Below are 21,756 nucleotides of genomic sequence, written 5' to 3' on the forward strand. Positions count from 1 at the left end.
TGATTTTCTCATAAAATCCCTATCATGCCCATCGAGCCTGCACTGACTCTCTCTGATGGCGTATGTTATGTAACCCCACTAATCCCCGAACCTACACACCTTTGGACACTAAGAGACAATTCAGCATGGCCAACCCTCCAAACCACACATCTTTTGAGTTTGGGAGGAAACTAGAGCTCCCGGAGGAAACCCACACAGACACAGGAAGAACGTGCAAACTCTACACACACAGTGACCAGAGGCTGGAATTGAACCTGGGTCCCTGGCACTGTGAGGCAGTAGTGTTAACCACTGTGCCACCGTGCCGCATCTCATCGTTATCACCATGCCATGCATGTGGGAGCTTGCTGTGCACAAACCGACATTACACTCAGGGCAGCACATCATGAAAAGGTCTAAAGTTTGTTTATTAGTGTTGTAACCAGGCCTATATTAACACTACAATGAAGTTACTGTGAAAATCCCCTGGTTGCCACAGTCCGGCGCCTGTTGGGGTACACTGAAGGAGAATTTAGCATGGCCGATGCCCCTAACCAGCATGTCTTTCAGACTGTGGGAGGAAACCGGAGCACTTGGAGGAAACCCATGCAGACACGGGGAGAATGTGCAAACTCCACACAGACAGTGACCCAAGCCAGGAATTGAACCCAGGTCCCTGGCGCTGTGAGGCAGCAATGCTAACCACTGTGCCATTGTGCCACCCATGATATCCCATGCTCCCAATCACACAATACAGGATTGAGGTGCTGTCAGGAGGATCAGCGAAGGTCTTAATGTTTCTTAGAGTTGTGTTTTCCTCATTCCTTCAGGAGTCCGACTTTGTGTCTGCTCATCTTCACGAGTGGATTGACCTGATATTTGGGTATAAGCAAAGAGGACCTGATGCAGCCGAGGCACTGAACGTTTTCTACTACTGTACATACGAAGGTAAATAATGGTGTCCCGGGCAATGGCTATTTCTTGAATTCTCCAGCTGCCATCCAAGGAAGTGTTTTGGCAAATGGGTGCTGTCAAAATGAAAAGGACTTGAAGCAATCCTGTGATTCCATTTATTTCAATAGTGAGTAAAACTATTCACCATCTAAACTTCCCTGGTGTTTCTCACCAAACATCCAGGCATCTCTTATAGAAACTAGAATGACGTCTAGTTCTGGACGCCCCCCCACCATCGGGAAATTCTTTCTGAATCTACCCTGTCTAACCCTGTTAGAATTTTATAAGTTTCTAAAATATTCCCTCTCACTCTTCTAAACTCCAATTATTACAATCGTAACCGACTTAGTCTCTCCTCGTGTAACTGACCTGCTATCCCAGGAATCTATATATACATAAATGGGCAGCACGGTGACACAGTGGTGAGCGCTGCTGCCTCACAGCGCCAGAGACCCAGGTTCAATTCCCAGCTTGGGTCACTGTCCGTGCAGATTTTGCACGTTCTCCCCATATCCATGTGAGTTTCCTCCAGGTGCTCCGGTTTCCTCCCACAGTCCAAAGATATGCGGGTTAGGTTGATTGCCCATGCTAAATTGACCCTAGTGTCAAGGATATTAGGGTAAATGAGGGTTACAAGAATAGGGTTGGATTGTGGTTGGTACAGACTTGATGGGCTGAATGGCCTCCTTCTGTACTGTAGGGATTCTATGATAATTGCAGCAAAAACCCCCATATCCCTAAACTCAAATCCTCTTGCCATGAGCACCAGTCAACCCGGGAGAGACAGTGCATTGAAATGTGCCACTGGCATTGAGGAAAAGGCTGGCTAAAGGTTTTGGAGAGAAATTTCATGTGTGTACCCAAAGGCATATGACAGCACTGATCTCAGACAAACCCTGTCCTAACTCTGAATGTTTTTTGGATGGAAGTATTCTTGCTAGGACCCGCTTTGAGAAATGTTGGTCATCTTAGCTTGAGGAAATCCACCTGGCAAAGCAAGAAGCTGTCTCCAACAAAACGCAATGCAGGCAGCTTCTTCCTTCCACCCAGCTTCCCTCCAACATTGGAAATGAGTTCTTGTCTGTGCCCTAACCTTTCCTCAGTTAGCATCAGCTGCTCCTCACAATGACAAGAACATGCACACAACTATCGTAATGTTTGCAGTGTGAACAGGCAGCTCTGTATGTGGTCCACTGTTTAAATATGTTTCACTTCACAGCAGGGTCTGAAATAGAAATGGTCAAGAGCTTCAAGTTTTTAGGTGTCCAGATTACCAACACTCTGTCCTGGTTTTCTCTCTCCCCCCCGCTCCATGCCGACACTATAGTTAAGAAAGCCCACCAATGCCTTTACTTTCTCAGAAGACTAAGAAAATTTGGCATGTCCACCAAGACTCTCACAACTTTTACAGATGCGCCATAGAAAGCATTCTTTCTGGTTGTATCACAGCCTGGTATGGCTCCTGTTCTGATTAAGACTGCAAGAAACTACTAAAGGTCATGAATGTAGCCCAATCTATCACGCAAACCAGCCTCCCATCCATTGACTGTATCTACACTCCCCACTGCCTCAAAAAAGCAGCCAGTATAATTAAGGATTCCATGCACCCTGGACATTTTCTCTTCCACCTTCTTCCGTCAGATACGAAAGTCTGAGGTCATTTACCAACTGATTCAAGAACAGACTCTTCCCTGCTGCCATCAGACTTTTGAATGGACCTACCTTGCATTAAGTTGATCTTTCTCTACACCCTAGCTGTGACTGTAATACTACATTCTGCACTCTCCTCTATGCACGGTGTGCTTTGTCTGTATCGCGGGCAAGAAAGAATATTTTTCACTGTATTCCAATACATGACAATAATAAATCAAATGGTGAGTGCTGGCAGCTAGTTTGATGGGGAGACATTAAAGCTGGGTCTTCCTGATTTGGGTTAATGTCCCTTCCAGCATGGACTTTTTCGCAGCAATCAAGAGCTCTGTCCTCCCATCCAGCTCACAGTCTAGGGTTATGGCAATCCCCAAACCTCTGTTGCAAAATTGAGTTTGTGAAATGAGGCCTCTTTAAAAGCTGGTTTTGTGTCAGTGCTTGGATGTTTAAAATGTAGGTGCGCATGGCTTACATAGATTGCAACATTTATAACCAGGACCAAGCATCAGGGTTGTCTTGGTAACAGACCTTTGAATTCAGCAGCCTATCAGTTTAAAGAAGACACTCAGCTATCAGGGACCTATCAAATTTGAATGTGCTGTTGTTGACAATAGCAGACCAATCCCAGTGTAAGAAAATTGACATGTCATCAGAGTTATAAAGAGATCATCTGCCTGCCTACAGTTCAACTGAAAGGCTGCCACCTCTCAACATCTAGAGAGGGCAGGAGTGGCTCCCTGCCAGCTTAACATATCTCTTAAGAGAACTCTCCATCTATCTAACGAAGGTTACCAAATCAGAAAGAGCTTATAGGCAGCAGAATCGACAGAAAAACTCCAAAAGGTTTTCCAAAGCCAAGACACCTGGTTGTATTATTTTTTAAGAGTGACTCAGTTCTTTTTTTTTTGGTAATGAATGATCCTTGTATTTATTTGAACAGCATTCCAGTAGAACCTTACTTTAATCGAAATGTTACTTGTTTAGTTAAAGTTCCCAAATGATAAATAAATAACTTGTTAACGATTCACTTAAAGTGAGTGTCAGGTATTTATGTTAACCAGCCTCTAAACGTTGATGAAGAACAGTTCACACCGTCCCAAACACTTCTAACATTACGGAGCAAGGGATTCCTCTTTGGAGGATTCGGCCTGGCTTCTCAAAAGGAAGTATCTGCATTGTATCACCTCACAGTGGGAAAAGGGTTTGGGGAGCGGTGAGAATGATGTGTGGAATCATGTGCGATTTGGTTAAACAGGCCTGCATTTTATTGTGACACGTTACAGGAGCTGTGGACCTGGATGCAGTCACAGATGAGAAAGAGCGAAAGGCGTTGGAAGGGATGATCAGTAATTTTGGTCAGACTCCCTGTCAGCTCCTCAAGGTACTCTTTTCACAATGTTGCAGCAACAGTTTGTACTTGTGTAGCATTCTTAACATAGGCAAGTGTCCGAATGAGACCTCAAGAGTGTAATTAGTCTAATGTTTACACAGAGATAAAGAAGCAGACTTTAAGTGGCTTGGTCCTCGAGGTGGGTATCAGGGGCATCAAAAAGGCGAGGAAGAGGTGGTGAGGTTTAGGCAGGTAATTGCAGAGTTAATGAACTGAAGGCACAGCCTCTGAAGGAAATCAGGGCTGCACAAGTGGTTTGTGTTTGATTAAAGTTTAAAATGTATTTATTAGTGTCCCAAGTAGGCTTACATTAACACTGCAATGAGATGCATTTGTGCAGAATTGTAGGTGTGGGGAGATTGCAGAGAAAGGGAGAGGCAAGGCTGGGGAGAGATGCTGCTGGATCAGGAACCTTTGTAAATCAGAGCACAGAGAGTTGTGATGGATGAATGGGATCTGGGGCAGCAAGGCTTTAGATGAGCTCAACTTTATGGGGGATAGGAAACTGGCCAGCTGCGTATGGGTATAGTTGAGTTCCAGGGTAACAAAATTGTGTGGATAGGGGTTTCAGCAACTCAGGAGCAGAAACTGGATAAGGCAGAGCCAGGTAATGAAATGGGGGAACGTTCAGTATTGGAAACTGAACTTCACATCAGGTGGGAAGCAGAGGACGCACCGAGGTTGCTGGCCAGGGAAGCAGATGGAATTACCGATTACCAGCACGAGATGTCCAATACCCTGCCTGACAACACAGGTGAGAGAGGAATGTGATAGTGAGGTGAAGTTGCCATTGTAGTGTACTGTGGAACATAGGAGCAAGAGTAGACCATTCAGTCCTTCTAGCCTGTTCTACCATTTAATAAAATCATGGCTGATGTCATTGTGGTGTCAATTCCATTTCCCTGTCTCTCCCCTCCCACTCCCACCTCCCTGCCTTCCCCACCCCACCCCTTCCACCATTAAACACGCGACTCCCTTATCAATTAAAAAAATCTAACTCAGCCTGGAATGAATTCCCTCCTACTGCTTTCTGGGAGAGAGAATTTCATAGACTAACAATTCTCCGAGAGAAAGAAATTCTCTTCATCTCAGCCTTAAACTGAAGAGCCTTTATTTTTAAACTGTGTGCCTTAGTTCTAGTATTGGAACCTGAGGCAGCATTTAAAACAAAGAACAATACAGCACAGGAACAGGCCCTTCAGCCTGTGCCCATACACGATTCCTATCCCCCGGTTCCTCCTGTTACATAAGAACATAAGAAATAGGAGCAGGAGTAGGCCATCTAGCCCTTCGAGCCTGCCCCGCCATTCAATAAGATCATGGCTGATCTGAAGTGGCTCAGCTCCACTTTCCCGCCCTCTCCCCATAACCCTTAATCCCCTTGCCTACTAAAAACCTATCTACCCGCGTCTTAAATATATTTAGCGAGGTAGCCTCCACCACTTCAACAGGCAGAGAATTCCAGAGATTCACCACCCTTTGAGTGAAGAAGTTCCTCCTCAACTCTGCTCTAAACTGCCCCCCTCTTATCTTGAGGCTGTGCCCTGTCGTCCTGCTGTCCCTTCTGAGCGGGAAGAACCTCTCCACCTCTACCCTATCCATCCCTTTCATCATCTTGTGTGTCTCAATAAGATCCCCCCTCGTCCTTCTAAACTCTAACGAGTACAAGCCTAGTTTATTCAGCCTCTCCTCATAGCTCAACCCCCTCAACTCCGGTATCAGCCTAGTAAACCTCCTCTGCACTCCCTCCAAGGCCAAAAATATCCTTGCGCAAGTGCGGCGACCAAAACTGCACACAGTACTCCAGCTGCGGCCTCACCAGTGCCCTGTACAGTTGCAGCAAGACCTCCCTACTTTTATATTCAATCCCCCTCGCTATGAAGGCCAGCATCTCATTTGCCTTCCTGACCACCTGCTGCACCTGTAGGCTGGGCACCTGTTCACGTGCTTATAAAGATGCATCTTGAATGTTGCTAATGTGTCTGCTTCCACCATCTGCACTGGCGGTGTGTTCCAGGCACCCACCACCCTCTGTATGAGAAACACTCCTCACACGTCTCCCCTAAATTTATCCCCTCTCACCTTAAACTTGTGCCCCCTTGTAGATAACCCTTCCACCCTGGGAAAAGGCCAATGAGTATCCATCCACCCCATCTGTGCCACCCTCTGACTTTCCACCCTATCTGTGCCACCCTCTGACTCTTCACCCTTTCTGTGAAGACAAGGAACACAAGGGAATTCATTGATAGATCCTTTGGTAGAGGGTAACAGGTAATCTAAAGCAAGCTTTGCCCCGGCAGCAAGTTTTGAGCTGTGGCCAGAACCACAATTACTGTCAACGTCTCCAGTTCACTTATCTTTCTTGTCTCACCACAGGAGCCACATCCATCCAGGCTGACGGCTGATGAAGCTTTGAAACGACAGGCTAAGATGGACAACTGCCCACTGAATATCTTCCAGCACCTGACTGAAATAAAGTCCTTCTTTGTGGAGGTAAATGTTGGCAGTTTTGCCATTTGTGTGCTGGTGATATCTGTATGGTTTATTTTGATCAGTTTATTTAATGTCTTTGAACTTTGGTCTGGTTAGTGATGTGTCAGTGCTGACAAAAAATAGACCTTTTTTACGGGCTGCTGTTTCAGACTTTTCTATCATTTGAATGTATCATTTGTTGAATTCTCTGTGAATTGGAGATGAGATGTGAGCCTAGAAACCATACTTCTTCATGTTGATCCCACTTATATCGAGCGCCTCTGTCACTTCTACAGAGACCTTCCTCAGTGAATCCCGAGCGGAGCGGCCGCGGCTGAGAGACGGGAGAGCGCCCACAGCCCCGTTCCCCAGCGCCGGGAACCGAGCCCGCTCCCCCAACCCCCGGCCGCAGCCTGTCAGCCTCCCCCCGCCCATGGAGTGTCCCGCCACCCTCGCAATGCTGCTCTGAAGAGCCGGGAGAGGCCGCGCCGACCTTCACCATTTCCACTGAGGCCACTAGTAACTCTGGGCCTCTATGTCTTTTCATATCAATGTTTCTGTTGTATATATTGCTTTGTGTATATTATATAAATTATGTATGTACAGTATGTACACATCATGTTTTTAATGATTAGGTTAATTGAAGTATCTTTGTATGTGATGGAAAACATGTATTGTATGGAAATGTATGTTGTAAATTCACACAGTGTTGGGTTGCCCCCATTCACCAGCTTTATTCTGTCACTCTGTAGGAAGGATGTGGTTGCACTAGAGAGGGTGCAGAGGAGATTCACCAGGATGTTGCCTGAGCTGGAGTATTTTAGCTGTGAAGAGGAAGAATCTGGAACTCAGTGCATAAAAGGGTGGTAGAGGCAGGAACCCTCACAACATTTAAGAACCATTTAGATGAGCATTGGAAATGCTGTAGTAACAAGACTATGGACAAAGTAGGATTAGAATAGATAGGTGTTTGATGGCTGGCATAGATATGATGGGCAGAAGGGCTTCTTTTTATGCTGTAAAACACTATGACTGTCTAATCCTACACATTCTTTCTCTGTACTTGTTCTACCAAACTCCTTCAAGGTTTTGAACATCTCTCTCAAAATATCCCTTAACCTTTTGTGCTCTAGTCTCCAAGTATAAGTTCCTCCTTCCTGGCAAATCCTTTCTCCAGCCTCTCTTGGGCCCCGCCACCCTTCCTGGAGTGTGGTGTCCAGAATTGGTTAGAATATTCCAGTTGAGGCCTAAGCATTTCCTAAAAGTTGAGCAAAATTTATTCTTAACTTTTCCTGCCCACTTTGAAGATTTATACAGACGCGACACCCTGGGCTCTATGTGCCAGTGCTCCCTTTAGAACAGACCATTTAATTTATGTTGCCACTCCTCACTAACAATATGAAGCATTTCACATTCCTCTGTGTTAAATTACATCCGCCATGTATCTGGCCATTTACCAATTAGCACATGTCCTCCTGTTACAATCCTCCTTGCTGTTTGTTACGTTTGAGTATTGTGTCAGCAGCAGTCTCTGAAATTATTTACCTCATTGCCATCCTCCCTGTAACCCTGCACGTTCTCCCTTTCCAGATGACAATCCAATTCCTTCTTGAATGCCCTGATTGAAGCTGCCTCCACTATGCTCTTGGGCAATGTTTTTGAGCTCCTGCCCACTTGTTGTGTGGAGCAGTTTCCCCTCATGCCTGTGTTGCTTCTTTAGCCAGTTACTTTAAATCTGTGCCATCTTGTTCCTTCCACCAATGGGAACAGTTTGTTTAAATCTCCTCTCTGTAGACGCTGCATGGAATCCTACAGTGCAGAAGGAGGCTATTCGGCCCATTGAGTCTTCTTCGACCGCGGTCCCGGCCAGACCCCATCCCCATAACTCTCTTGTTGACTCTGCTGGTCTCTCTGACACTGGGGGGCAGTTTGGGATGGCCAATCAGCCTAACCCACTCATCCTCAGACTGAGAGGGGAAGCCGGAGCACCTGGGGGATGCCCGGGCAGACGCGGGAAGGATGTGCGGGCTCCACACGGACAGTGACCCGAGGCTGGAAGTTGAACCCTGGCCTCTGGTGCTGTGAGGCAGCAGTGCTAACCACTGTGCCACTAAATATTTCTTGTCAGATGTCCTCTCAACGGCCCCAACTTCAAAAGGATCAAAAATTGGCTGCCACAAGCCAATTATCCCTATGGGACAGCATGGCGGCACAGTGGTTAGCACTGCTGCCTTACAGTGCCAGGGACTCGGGTTCGATTCCCGGCTTGGATCACTGTCTGTGTGGAGTCTGCATGTTCTCCCCGTGTCTGCGTGGGTTTCCTCCAGTGCTGTGGTTTCCTCCCACACTCCAGGGATGTGCGGGTTGGGCGGATTGGCCATGCTAGATTGCCTCTTGGTGTCAGGGGGATTAGCAAGATAAATGTATGGAGTTGTGGGGATGGGGCCTGGGTGGGATTGTGGTCGGTGCAGACTCGATGGACTGAATGGCCTCCTTCTGCATTGCAGGGATTCTATGAACTTCCATTAACAAAGTGATGTAGTAGCAAGGTGGTTAGCACTGCTACCTCACAGCGCCACGTACTCCTAGTTCAATCCTGGCCTTGGGTCACTGTCTGTGTGGAGTTTGTACATTCTCCCCATGTCTGCATGTTTTTCGTTCAGGAGCCCTGGTTTCCTCCTACAGTAAGAAGGCTCACAACACCAGGTTAAAGTCCAACCAGTTTATTTGATAGTAATCCCACAAGCTTTCGGAAACGTGTTCCTTCGTCAGGTGTGTGGCAGGTTCCGATCAGAGAAGGGCATATAAAATCTCTCACAGTTCATAGAATACTGATTAGAATGCAATGTTTCCGAAAGCTTGTGGGATTACTATCAAATAAACTGGTTGGACTTTAACCTGGTGTTGTGAGACTTCTTACTGTATTTACCCCAGTCCAACACCGGCATCTCTACATCATTCCTCCTCCAGTCCAGAGATGTATGGGTTAGATGGATTGACCATGCTAAATTGCCCCTAGTATCATGGGGATTAGCAGGTGGAGTTGTAGGAATAGGGTCTGGGTGGGATTGTGGTTGGTACAGACTCGATGGGCTGAATGGCTCCTTCTGCACTGTAGGAATTCTATGATGAAACTGACAGGTGTTTGGTGCGAATGCATTCAAAATTTGAAAGATAATAAAGGCCTGCATAACCCCTGGTTATGAATTTCAATGTCTCGCCCCCACCCCCGAGTGTGTTTTCTTACGAGGAGAATCGCGTGTTAATGAATTTTCTGAGGAAATGGTGGCTTGGATGGACTTTCACTGCCTTTTGTCTGTTTGTCTGAAGGGAATCAGTGACACCATTCCCATCGTTAAAGCTGTGGTGCCCAAAAGCCAGGCTCGCTCCTTCATGTCACAGGGAAGCCCAGATACCCTGGTAAGTCTTTCATTGCCACCCTCAAGAAGCACAATCTTACAATTAAGGACTCGATCTGAATCGAAGGGAAATAACGCAGTGTTGGGCTGAAGGGAAGGGGAAGAATGCATACTGCATACCCTCGGACGGAGCTGTGAGACAGACTGGGGAAACCTGGGCTCTTTGGCCACTGGTTGGGTTATGTATAGAGAATGGACGGCTTGGTGGCATAGTGGTTAGCACTGTCTTCATTGTAGAGTCAAAATGTCCATTGGTCTACCCTTTGGTGCCACGGTGGCATAGTGGTTAACACTGTTGCTTCATAGCACCAGGGACCCGTGTTTGACTCCTATGTGGAGTCTGCACGTTCTCCCTGTATCTGCATGGGATTCCTCCAGTTTCCTCCCACAGTCTGAAAGATGTGCTGGTTAGGTGCATTGGCCATGCTAAATTCTCCCTCAGTGTATCCGAACAGGCGCCAGAGTGTGGCAGCTAGGGGATTTTCACAGTAACTTCATTGCTGTGTTAATGCAAGCCTACTTGTGACTAATAAGTAAACTTTAAACATATCAAGAACCTGACTACAACTAAAATGTGCAAGTGAAGCAATGGCACAAGACACACTTAGGACTAATATCTGAAGAAAAACACTTTGCCAGGTGATTGGAATAATGGAAGTAAAGTGGAATTAGTGCCGGACAATTGATTGCTGCAGTGGGATTTGAAGTTCTTTTTGATTGATCTATAATGGACTGAATCATCTCCCAAACCTAACATATTTGTAGTTAATATAAAACCTCAAGATTGTACCTCAGTTCTCTTCTGGTTTAAAAGCTTTGAGATGTTGCAATGTCTAAAGGAGACTGCGGTCAAACAAGAAACCAACATTTATAAATACCTTTATAATACCTTCAGTGCCACCCACACTTCACCTGCTGCTACCACAGATGGAGTAATGTGACTGGAACAAGTTTGGCGTGATATGTGGCGTGTCTTATATGGCGTTCTTGAGCCACATTACCGTGACATCCCTTCAACAGCTGAAGGAAAGAGTGATTCTGAAATAGTAGCAAGGGGTGGGGGTGTATTCTGAGCTGGTTTGTGATGCAGTGAAAAAGCTGGAAGAGTAACCCCCTCCCCCACTGCAGGGTCGACCTCTGCGCAAGCACCCCTCAGGGCCATCTCCATGGCAACAACCTCAGCTGATACCATCACCCCCACACCGGCCATTCTCTAAATCCACCCCCCCCCCAATCTCCCACAGAGTGGGGACAAAACAGCACCTGAACAAAACAGCGCAGTCTCACAACGCAAACTACAATCATCGTCACTCCCTTCCAGCTTTCAGAGGCTCCTTTGGAGAGAGGTTTCTGTGCGTGGCGAGAAATAACCAATGTGACTGTGTCCCGGTTGAAGGGATCCTGCGGTGATTGTTGGGGCTTGATGCAAATGCCCATGCGCGGGAGTCCCACTTGCACCCTCCTCGCGGCACACCGGTGTTTTACGGCACAGTGGTTGGGAACTACTGGCTTAGTATATCGTTTTTTAACCTATCCTATGTAAATTAAATCTTTTGATTTTTAGCTAGGACTCAATTGGGTTAGAGTGTATGTCAGTCAGTTTATAGGCCCCCTCATGGAGACTTATAAAATTCTAACAGGACGAGACAGTGTAGACGCAGGGAGGATGTTCCCGATGGTGTGGGAGTCCAGAACCAGGGATCACAGTCTGAGGATTCAGGGTAGACCATTTAGGACGGAGGTGAGGAGACACTTCTTCACCCAAAGAGTGGTGAGCCTGTGAAATTCATTACCACAGGAAGTAATCAATGCCTAAACATTGAATGTATGCAAGAGGTGGCTGGATATAGCACTTGGGCGAATGGAATGAAAGGTTATGGAGAGAAAGCAGGATTAGGCTATTGAGTTGAATGATCAGCCATGATCATGATGAATGGCGGAGCAGGCTCAAAGGGCTGAATGGCCTCCTCCTGCTCCTATCTCCTGTGTTTCAAAGCAAATTACATAGCTGCGCTATGCATTCCAGTAGTTGATGCACAGAGTAAGGGTTCTCTGGTCGTGACCTCTTGTGTGCTGCCATTGTTCATTTAGATATTCGAAAGATAAGGCAACAAGCCCAAGTGTTAAAAATCCCAAAACTGTCACCTCGAGCGTGCACACATTCACAGAAGGTTAATTGGAACACAATTTCTCCAACTCACATGACATGTTCACCAGTAGTAAATCATTGCAACAGCATGCCTCGTACCTTATCGAGACATGCTAACAATGCAGCTCACATCAACAATGTGTAGAAAAATTACACCATTGTAAGATTAGAATTGATTAGAGGGTCCCCCTCCACCCCCCCCCCCCACCCCGGCAGCAATTGCCTACCTCCTGGAGAATGTTTAAACACGCACAATGCAGGTGGAGCAATACTGAGTCACTGAAGCAGCAAATGCAAAAATTGCAACTTACAATGGTTGTGGCAGTTTCTATCCTCAACAGGAGCGTTTTGTATTTCTTTGCGAAGGATATTAAGACTATGATTCTTTGCTGTGCAGTGGTAAATAATGTTTAATAGGAGAGTTGAAATAAACACCGAAACATTATTTACCACATGCCCTTTTGTGTGTGTTTCTCTGTGAAAATTAGCATGGTATCGGACCCGTTTTACTGGTTTATGTCTCGGTGCCAGTTTTGTGTTTATTTACGGGGGTGGTGTAGCCTCGGTTTCCCCACTCTGTATCTCAGTGCCAGTTTTGTGTTTATTTACGGGAGTGGTGTAGCCTCAGTTTCCCCACTCTGTATCTCAGTGCCAGTTTTGTGTTTATTTACGGGGGTGGTGTAGCCTCGGTTTCCCCACTCTGTATCTCAGTGCCAGTTTTGTGTTTATTTACGGGAGTGGTGTAGCCTCAGTTTCCCCACTCTGTATCTCAGTGCCAGTTTTGTGTTTATTTACGGGGGTGGTGTAGCCTCGGTTTCCCCACTCTGTATCTCAGTGCCAGTTTTGTGTTTATTTACGGGAGTGGTGTAGCCTTGGTTTCCCCACTCTGTTTCTCAGTGCCAGGTTTGTGTTTATTTACGGGGGTGGTGTAGCCTTGGTTTCCCCACTCTGTATCTCAGTGCCAGGTTTGTGTTTATTTACGGGGGTGGTGTAGCCTCGGTTTCCCCACTCTGTATCTCAGTGCCAGGTTTGTGTTTATTTATGGGGGTGGTGTAGCCTTGGTTTCCCCACTCTGTATCTCAGTGCCTGTACCTTGACTCCACAGGTGACTCTGAGTCAGAATTGCTTGATGGGAACCCATGGATGGCTGCCTTACGATAAAAACATTTCCAACTATTTCACGTTCTCCCGGGACCCGACAGTAACTAATTCAAAGTAAGTAATTCTCACCGAGCGTGATCTGTCAACTCTGGCAGCTGAATGCCAGTCTCACCCGCATTGGGTTTGCAGGCATGCATCTGTAGCTAATATATTTTTGTACTGCTGAAAAGAAAACAGACGTGCTGTTGAAGTTTTTCATCTTGGACTTAAGTCAAAAACACAGATTAGCAGTTGTAAAGGGAACAACAATTTTACCATAGGCACAATTATTGTGAATCTGTCCTGATGAGTACAAGGTGAAAAGTTTCAGCAGCATGTCTTTTTTCCTAAACTACCAAACAACTATCAGGTTTAGCGCAGGTGAGAGAGTAGGGATAGTGAGAACATGAATAGTGGGTGCCTGACAAAGATCTGTGCTATACTGTCAACTACTCCCCATCTTTGTTTACCGTTTAGATGTTGGGATAGAGAACCTTATACCTTTGGCGATGATGTAAGGATAGGTAGCATTGTAAACAGTGTTGGATGAAAGCGCAGAGTTACAAAGAGACATTGTTAAAACTAAGTGAATTGGCAAAACTGTGGCAAATGGATTTCAATGTAGGTAAATGTGAGGCCACTCATTTTGGACCTTAATGTGGGGTACATTCTAAATGGTGAAAGCTAGAAACAGTGGTGATCCAAAGAGTCAAGGGGTCCCGTTACGCAAATTGTTAGAAGTTCCAAGAGCGGTGGAGGAAATGATGAAGAAAGCTGATGGAATGGTGGACCTTATAGAATCGCAGAATCCAACAGGCTAGATCGGTGGCACAGTGGTTAGCACTGCTGCCTCACAGTGCCGGGGACCCAGGTTCAATTCCTGGCTTGGGTCACTGTCCATGTGGAGTTTGCACGTTCTCCCTGTGTCTGTGTGGGTTTCCTCCAGGAGCTCCAGTTTCCTCCTACAATCCAAAGATGTGCAGGTTATGTGGATTGGCCTTGATAAATGGATTGTGGAGTGTGGGTCTGGGTAAGATGCTCTTCTGGAGGGATAGTGCAGGCTTTATGGGCCAAATGGCCTTGTTCAGCACTGTCTGGATTCTGTAGAGAGAAACTATGTTTTGTGGTTGGTATATCTGGGAGCAGCTTAAAATTTGACCCTTCAGGAGCAAGATTAGGGAACACTTTAGATACCCAGGCTGGTGGAAGCTTGGAACTCTTTGCCACAAATGGCAGTTGATGCTAGATGGGTTATTTTATTAACTCTGAGATTGTTCAAGAATTATTAGCTAAAGCTAAAGGGTGGGGTGCAGGGGAATTCCAAGTAATGGAGTCAAGTCATAGATCAGCTATGATCTCATTAAACAGCAGAACAGGGTTGAGAGCTGAAATATCACCTGACTATTCCTGAGTTCTTTATATTCAGTGCAGCTTCTAATAATTTGCTGATGAGAGAAGCCCAATAGTGCAGAAGGAGGCCATTCAGCCCATCAAGTCTGCACTGACCACAATCACACTCAGGTCCTATCCCCATAACTCCACACGTTTACCCTGCCAATCCCCCGACACTAAGGGCAATTTACTATGGCTAATCAACCTAATCTGTACATCTTTGGACTATGGGAGGAAACCAGAGCACCCAGAGGAAACCCATGCAAACACAGGGAGAATGTGCAAACTCCACACAGACAGTGACCCAAGGCCAGAATTGAACCTGGGTCCCTGGCGCTGTGAGGCAGCAGTGCTAACCACTGTGCCACCATGCCACTCACCAGGACTGCCATCCTGATCCCTACCAGCACCACTATACCCACTTATCTCGTTCACTTTACCCACTCACTAACATTCACTTTGGACACGTAAGCACACTATGCAGCAGTTAGTCCCTGTTAAAATGAGACCTTGCCTTGTCTTCCCCTGCTGCAACAGTGCTGTGATGGAGCTCCGTGAGGGTTGTTGCACTCTGCATTTCTGGAGAAGCTGAGTTCAGAACTCTTGGAGAGGAAGGAGAGGAACTGTGGTGTTGCAGGGTTCCAGCAGAATTGCAATTCAATGGCGATTCTGTTCCTTGGAAAGACCTGGGCCAATGTTTTTTAGGAGACAGATATTCAATCCCATGAGTGTTCCTACTTCGCACCGCAGAGTCAGACTACCCTGTACGAGCCCTCCTTGTTGGTCAGACAGTGAGATCACTCTATGCTGCACGTTGTACTGTGTCACCACCAGTGCTAACCACTGTGTCACTGTGCCCCCCACGACAAGGCTGTGAGCCAGTGGTGGCACCCATCAACACACAGGCTGGAATTTTCCTGTCCCACCTACCAAGGGAATCATAGTGGGCAGGACACACACACCATGCAAAGGTCCATTGACCTTGGGTGGGATTTTCCTGTTTTGGGGCAAGCGTGGCTGGAAAATCCTGCTTCAAGTGTGGCTCCCCAACTCTATCCGTGGAGGGGTCACATAATCATTTACAGCAGAATCATAGAACACTCTGATGTATGAGCCTTAACAGTGTCACCATTCCCACCTGCCAATTTGGAGATTTCTGTTCTAAGCTTTCTTTCCTCGCATCTTCAACACCCTTCTTGATAGCACCTTTGACACATACCAGCATGCATGGATTGTTAGTGGGACCACATGTATTTGCTGCTCACTATGGGAAAGAAATTGAGACAATAGAGGGTATAGATCAACTGAGGCAATGTTAGGGGGAAACAATCAAATACAGGAAGGCTTGAAATCAAACTGTTTATTCATTCGAATAGAAGGGGAGATTTGATGAAGGTGTTTAAGATGATGAAATATTGAGGGAGGATGAATTTAATGGTAATGGGATTGCTGCTTGGTTGGTTTAGCTCAGTTGGCTGGATAACTGGTTAGTCTCTAGATGTGGAGAGATGTCAGCAGTGCAGGTTCAGTTCCCGTACCGGCTGAGGTTATACGTGAAGGTCCCGCCTTCTCAACCTTGCCTGAGGTAAAGTGATTATTGGGTTAAATCACTACCAGTCTCTTCCCTTTGAGGGGGAAGGCATGATGTGGAGATGCCAGCATTGGACTGGAGTGAGCACAATAAGAAGTCTCTCAACACCAGATTAAAGTCCAGCAGGTTTATTTGGAATCCTGAGCTTCCAGAGCACTGCCCCTTCACCAGGTGAATGGATGCTGGAACTAACCCTCACCTCTTGAAGGAGCAGTGCTCCGAAGCTCATGAATCCAAATAAACTTGTTGGCTTTTAACCTGTTGTCGTGAGACTTCTTACTTAGAGAGGGAGAGCAGCCTATGGTCACCTAGAACCATGGTGACTTTGCCTTACTTTAACCTTTGATTTGATTTGATTTATTATTGTCACATTACTAGCGTACAGTGAAAAGTATTGTTTCTTGCATGCTTTACAGACAAAACATACTGTTCGTAGAGAAGGAAAGAAGAGGGTGCAGAATGTAGTGTTACAGTCATAGCTAGAGTGTAGAGAAAGATCAACTTAATGCGAGGTAGGTCCATTCAAAAGTCTGATAGCAGCAGGGAAGAAGCTGTTCTTAAGTCGGTTGGTACCTGATCTCAATACTGTGCAGGGACTGAATGCTGACAGGGATTGAATGGGCCGAACAGCCCATTTGTTGTAGTTACCATGCAATTCTGTGTAAACTCATACTGTTTGCTCTGGTTTCAGCAGCCGACGCGGGTAGACCAGGATACTCTGTGGAGCTGCCGTTAGTTCAGCCGATTCTTACCGGTTTATTATTTTTACAGAACGCAGCGTTGCGTTAATGGCCCCTTCACCCCAGGGCTGGAAGTCAACACAAAACTGTTTGTTGTGTCGCACGACGGAAAGCTGCTGTTCAGTGCAGGGCATTGGGATAACAGCATTCGGGTGACCTCCATTGCAAAGGGCAAGCTTACCGGGCAACACATCCGGCACATGGGTAAGTGGCATCAGCACAGGGGGTAACCAAGAATCAATACTCCCACAGCCACCTTGATTCTACTTCCTCACAGCCGGGGTGACTCCATTCCATTCTCCCCCACTGTCCGCATTTTGTCATTTTTTTTTAGTCATTCCTGAGACATGGGTGTCGCTGGCTGGCCAGCATTTATTGCCCATCCCTAGTTGCCCTTGGAATGCAGTTCAGAATCAATCACATTGCTGGGGCTCTGGAGTCACATGTGCAATCACATGTATTATTAATGACAGCACAGTGGCACAATGGTTAGCACTGCTGCCTCTCAGTGTCAGGGACTTTTGTTCAATTCCCGGCTTGGGTCACTGTCTGTGTGGAGTCTGCACCTTCTCCCTGTGTCTGTGTGGGTTTCCTCCCACAGTCTGAAAGACGTGCTGGTTAGGGTGCATTGGCCACGCTAAAGTACCCAAACAGGCACTGGAGTGTGGCGGCTAGGGGATTTTCAATAGTAACTTCATTGCAGTGTTAATGTGAGCTTACTTGTGACACTAATAAATAAACTTTAAGCTTTAAAAACTTTAAACTTAAACTTTAAACAAGCACATATACAATTCCTACTTTGCAGAAGGAGGCCATTTGGCCTATCAAGTTTACACTGACCACAATCCTATCCTATGTGGGATTATGGGAATCCTATTCCCATAACCCCACATATTTACTCTGCTAATCCCACTGACACTAGGGTCAATTTAACATGGCCAATCAACCTAACCCACACATCTTTGACTGTGGGAGGAAACCGATGCAGACACAGGGAAAATGTGCAAACTCCTCACAGACACTGACCCAAGACCAGAATCAAACCCGGGTCCCTGGCGGTGTGAGGCCAGACCAAGTAAGGAATGCAGATTTCCTTCCCTAAAGGATATTAGTGAACCATCAACAATGCTTTCATGGTCATCAGTAGATTCTTAATTCCAGATATTTTATATTGAATTTAAAATTCACCATCTGTCTTGGTGGGATTCGAACCCAGGTCCCCAGAACATTAGCACATTTTCTGGATTGATAGTCTAGCAAACATATCACTGGGCCATCGCCTCTGGATGTTTAACAGAATGATTCACAGCATCGAGTGAAGTGATGAAGGTTTTCAATACTGAGAAGCTGGGAAAGTGCCGGTAATTATTTCTTAATGTGTTTTTTCATGGGATGTGGGAGTCGCTGGCTGATGGGTTTTTTTTTTCCAGCATAATGGTAGATATCACGCAGAGTCAATCTTAGTCATTTGCAGGCAATACTGCCTTGAGGGAAGTTTCATGGCTAATCATGCAATTGCCTCCATTTTTGCCTGAAACTAGTGCTGGTATTATATACAGCTATCTTTTACTATAAGGCCCCATACCCTCTAATTCACCGTGTGAACCATCAGAGGCCATATGCCAGTGACAGCTATCAATAGCAATGAGACACTGTGACACAGTGATTAGCACTGCTGCCTCTCAGCGCCAGAGACCCGGGTTCAATTCCAGCCTCGGGCAATTCTGTGTGGAGTTTGCACATTCTCCCCATATTTGCGTGAGATTCCTCCAGGTGCTCCGGTTTCCTCCCACAGTCCAAAGATGTGTCGTTAGGTGGTTTGGCCATGCTAAATTGTCCCTTAGTGTCCAAAAATGTGCAAGATAGATGGATTGGCCATGCTAAATTGCTGCTTAGTGTGAGGGGGATTAATTGGGTAAGTACATGGGGATGGGGCCTGGGTGGGATGTTGTTAGCACAGGCTTAAAGGGCCGAATAGCCTCCGTCTGTGGCTATTCTATGATTCTGTGGCGGGCAGGCTGAAATCTTTTGAAGACAAATCTTCCCACAGTTGCGGAAAGGTTTGTGTCACTCGTTTGGAATTTTGGATTTTATTCACTCCCTTTTCTGCTTCTGTTTCAGACATAGTGACCTGCTTGGCAACTGATTACTGTGGGATCCACTTGATATCAGGTTCGCGTGACACAACATGCATGGTCTGGCAGATTTTACAGCAGGTCTGTATTCACAGCCTCGTTTCCAGTGAATATTCAGCATTGCAGCATGGTTAGAGCTCTGAATAGAATCCAAACCGGTTAGTGAAATTAAAGTCAAGGCTTAGAGCTTTACTGAGAAAATTCATCCACTTTGCCCTGTCTCAATACTCCTCTCTTGCCCAGTGTCCCATCTGTCCCCTATTTATATAGTTTGTATTGAATTAAACATGTTAACAAGGGTAATAACTGTATGGTATTTCGATTGTATATGGCGGTACAGTGGCACAGTGGTTAGCACTGCTGCCTCTCAGCTCCAGGGACCTGGATTCAATTCTGACCTCGGGTGACAGTGTGGAGTCTGCACATTCTCCCCATGTCTGCGTAGGTCTCTTCCGGGTGCTCCAGTTTCCTCTCTCAGTCCAAAGATGAGCGGGTTAGGTGCATCGGTTGTAAGAAGTTGCCCCTTGGTGTCCCAGAATGCATAGGCTAGAGGGATTAGTGGGGTAAATATGTGGAGTTACATATAGGCCTGGTGGAGTTATTGTCAGTGATGGGCTGAATGGCCTCTTTCCAGATTCTTTGATTGTTTGAAAGTTAGACTACCCATATCCGTTTATATTTGGGCACAATCTATGAATTTGTAAGTCAGCCAGAATACTGAGACGCAGCAACTTTTCATGATGGTAGCTCATTTGTTCCTGTGTATGTCCAGACTGATAATTCTTCAATAATGTTTCTTCAACCCCTTTTGATTCAGGGAGGAGTAGCTGTTGGCCTGGCGCTGAAACCTGTACAGATTTTATATGGGCACTCCGAGGAAATAACGAGTGTAGCCATCAGTACAGAGCTGGATATGGCTGTCTCAGGCTCCAAGGTAAGATTCAGGAGTGTCCAGCAAGTAACAGTGGCTGAAAACACTGGAAAGTCTCAGCAGATCTGGCAGCATCTGTGGAGAGAGAATAAAACCAATGTTTGTAGTTTGGATGGCCCTGCATCAACTTTAAGCAGAACAACTTTGGTTCCTATGGGAAGCTATGATTCATACAATGTTAAAACTGGAATTAGGTTCCATTAGACATTTCTCACCCAGAATACTCACGTACAAATTGAAATGCTGTACCATATATATCATAATGCAGCACTGTGCATTCCTAGCTGAAACCATTTTCAAAAATAAAATAGATCCCTAAATATCACACAAGTCCTACATACAAAAGAACAAAGAAAATTACAGCACAGGAACAGGCCCTTCGGCCCTCCAAGTCTGCACTATCCATGCTGCCTGTCTGAACTAAAACTCCCTACCCTTCCAGGGACCATATCCCTCCACTCCCATCCTATTTATGTATTTGTCCAGACGTCCCTTAAAAATCACTATCGTATCTGCTTCCACTACCTCCCTCAACAGCAAGCTCCAGGCACCCACCACCCTCAGTGTAAAAAAAACCTGCCTCATACATCTCCTTTAAGCATTGCCCTTCACACCTTAAACCTATGCCCCCTCTTAATTGACTGTTCCACCCTGGGAAAAAGCTTCTGACTATCCACTCTGTCCATGCCCCTCATAGTCTTTGTAGACTTCTATCAGGTCACCCCTCAACCTCTGTTGTTCTGGTGAGAACAAACCGAGTTTATCCAACCTCTCCTCATTGCTAATGTCCTCCATAACAGGAACATCCTGGTAAATCTTTTCTGTACCCTCTCCAAAGCCTCCACATCTTTCTGGTAGTGAGGCGACCAGAATTGAACACTATATTCCAAGTGCAGCCCCACTAAGGTTCTATAAAACTGCAACATGACTTGCCAGTTTTTAAACTCAGTGCCCTGGCCAATGAAAGCAAGTATGTGTATGCCTTCTTGACTACCTTCTCCATCTGGATTAAACTGAATAATACTCATCAACCTCCAGAAATTTTGAAAGATCCAATCTCAATCCTAATGGCTTTCCTTGCCACAACAGGCAATAACTAGCTATTTCTGGTTCCTGTTTGAAAGGAATTTAAAGTCTGAGCCATAGGGAGCACTCCTGAGGAGAGACTGAATTGGTTAGGATTATATTCACTGGGGTTTAGAAGATTGAAAGGGGATCTCATAGCAACTTGTAAAATTCTCACAAGGTTAGATAGGGTAGATTCAGAAAGAACGTTCCCAATGTCAGCACATTCAAGAACTGTATCACAGTGAGAGTCAGGAGTCCAGAACTAGCGGGTCATAGTTTGAGGATAAGGGTGTAAACCTTTTAGAGCTGAGTTGAGGAGAAATTTCTTCACCCAGAGCGTGGTGAATGTGTGAAATTCACTCCCACAGAAAGTAGTTGAGGCCAAAATGCTGTGTGACTTGAGGCTAAAGGGATCAAGGGACATGGGGTGGGGGGGGCGTTGTTGGTGGTGGTTGTTGGTCGTGGTCAGGATATTGAATTTGATGACCAGTTCGTAATGAATGGTGGAGTAGACTGGAAGGGCTGAATGGCCTTCTCCTGCTTCTAGTTTCTACACAACTCCTTTAAATCCATCCTTCGCCTGGTTTTGGGTGCCAGTGGGATTTTTGTTAAAAATTGATGCTTCCTTAGGATACAGTACAAACAGCCTCCTTAACAACACGATCAGGTCACAGCTCCTGGGGTAACATGAAGGGAGCAACATGTGATAACAATGGTCCGCTGTTGCGTGCGGGGCTTGGGAAACA

The 21,756-nt window shown here is 46.0% G+C and overlaps 1 protein-coding gene across 6 annotated transcripts in view; it reads left to right on the plus strand.

The window, feature by feature from the left end:
- Positions 1-21,756, plus strand: part of nbeal1 (neurobeachin-like 1) — a 243,819-nt gene that overhangs the window by 216,105 nt on the left and 5,958 nt on the right. For all 6 annotated transcript variants that reach the window (XM_080198681.1, XM_080198685.1, XM_080198682.1 and 3 more), the window contains 8 exons: positions 810-927; positions 3,867-3,964; positions 6,350-6,466; positions 9,776-9,865; positions 13,119-13,228; positions 16,908-17,080; positions 18,998-19,092; positions 19,829-19,945. In XM_080198681.1, coding sequence (XP_080054807.1) covers positions 810-927; positions 3,867-3,964; positions 6,350-6,466; positions 9,776-9,865; positions 13,119-13,228; positions 16,908-17,080; positions 18,998-19,092; positions 19,829-19,945 — 918 coding nt within the window. The remainder of the gene's footprint in view (positions 1-809; positions 928-3,866; positions 3,965-6,349; positions 6,467-9,775; positions 9,866-13,118; positions 13,229-16,907; positions 17,081-18,997; positions 19,093-19,828; positions 19,946-21,756) is intronic.

Source organism: Carcharhinus amblyrhynchos, chromosome 11, assembly GCF_965287045.1.
Source record: "Carcharhinus amblyrhynchos chromosome 11, sCarAmb.v2.hapA, whole genome shotgun sequence".
Taxonomy (NCBI): domain Eukaryota; kingdom Metazoa; phylum Chordata; class Chondrichthyes; order Carcharhiniformes; family Carcharhinidae; genus Carcharhinus; species Carcharhinus amblyrhynchos.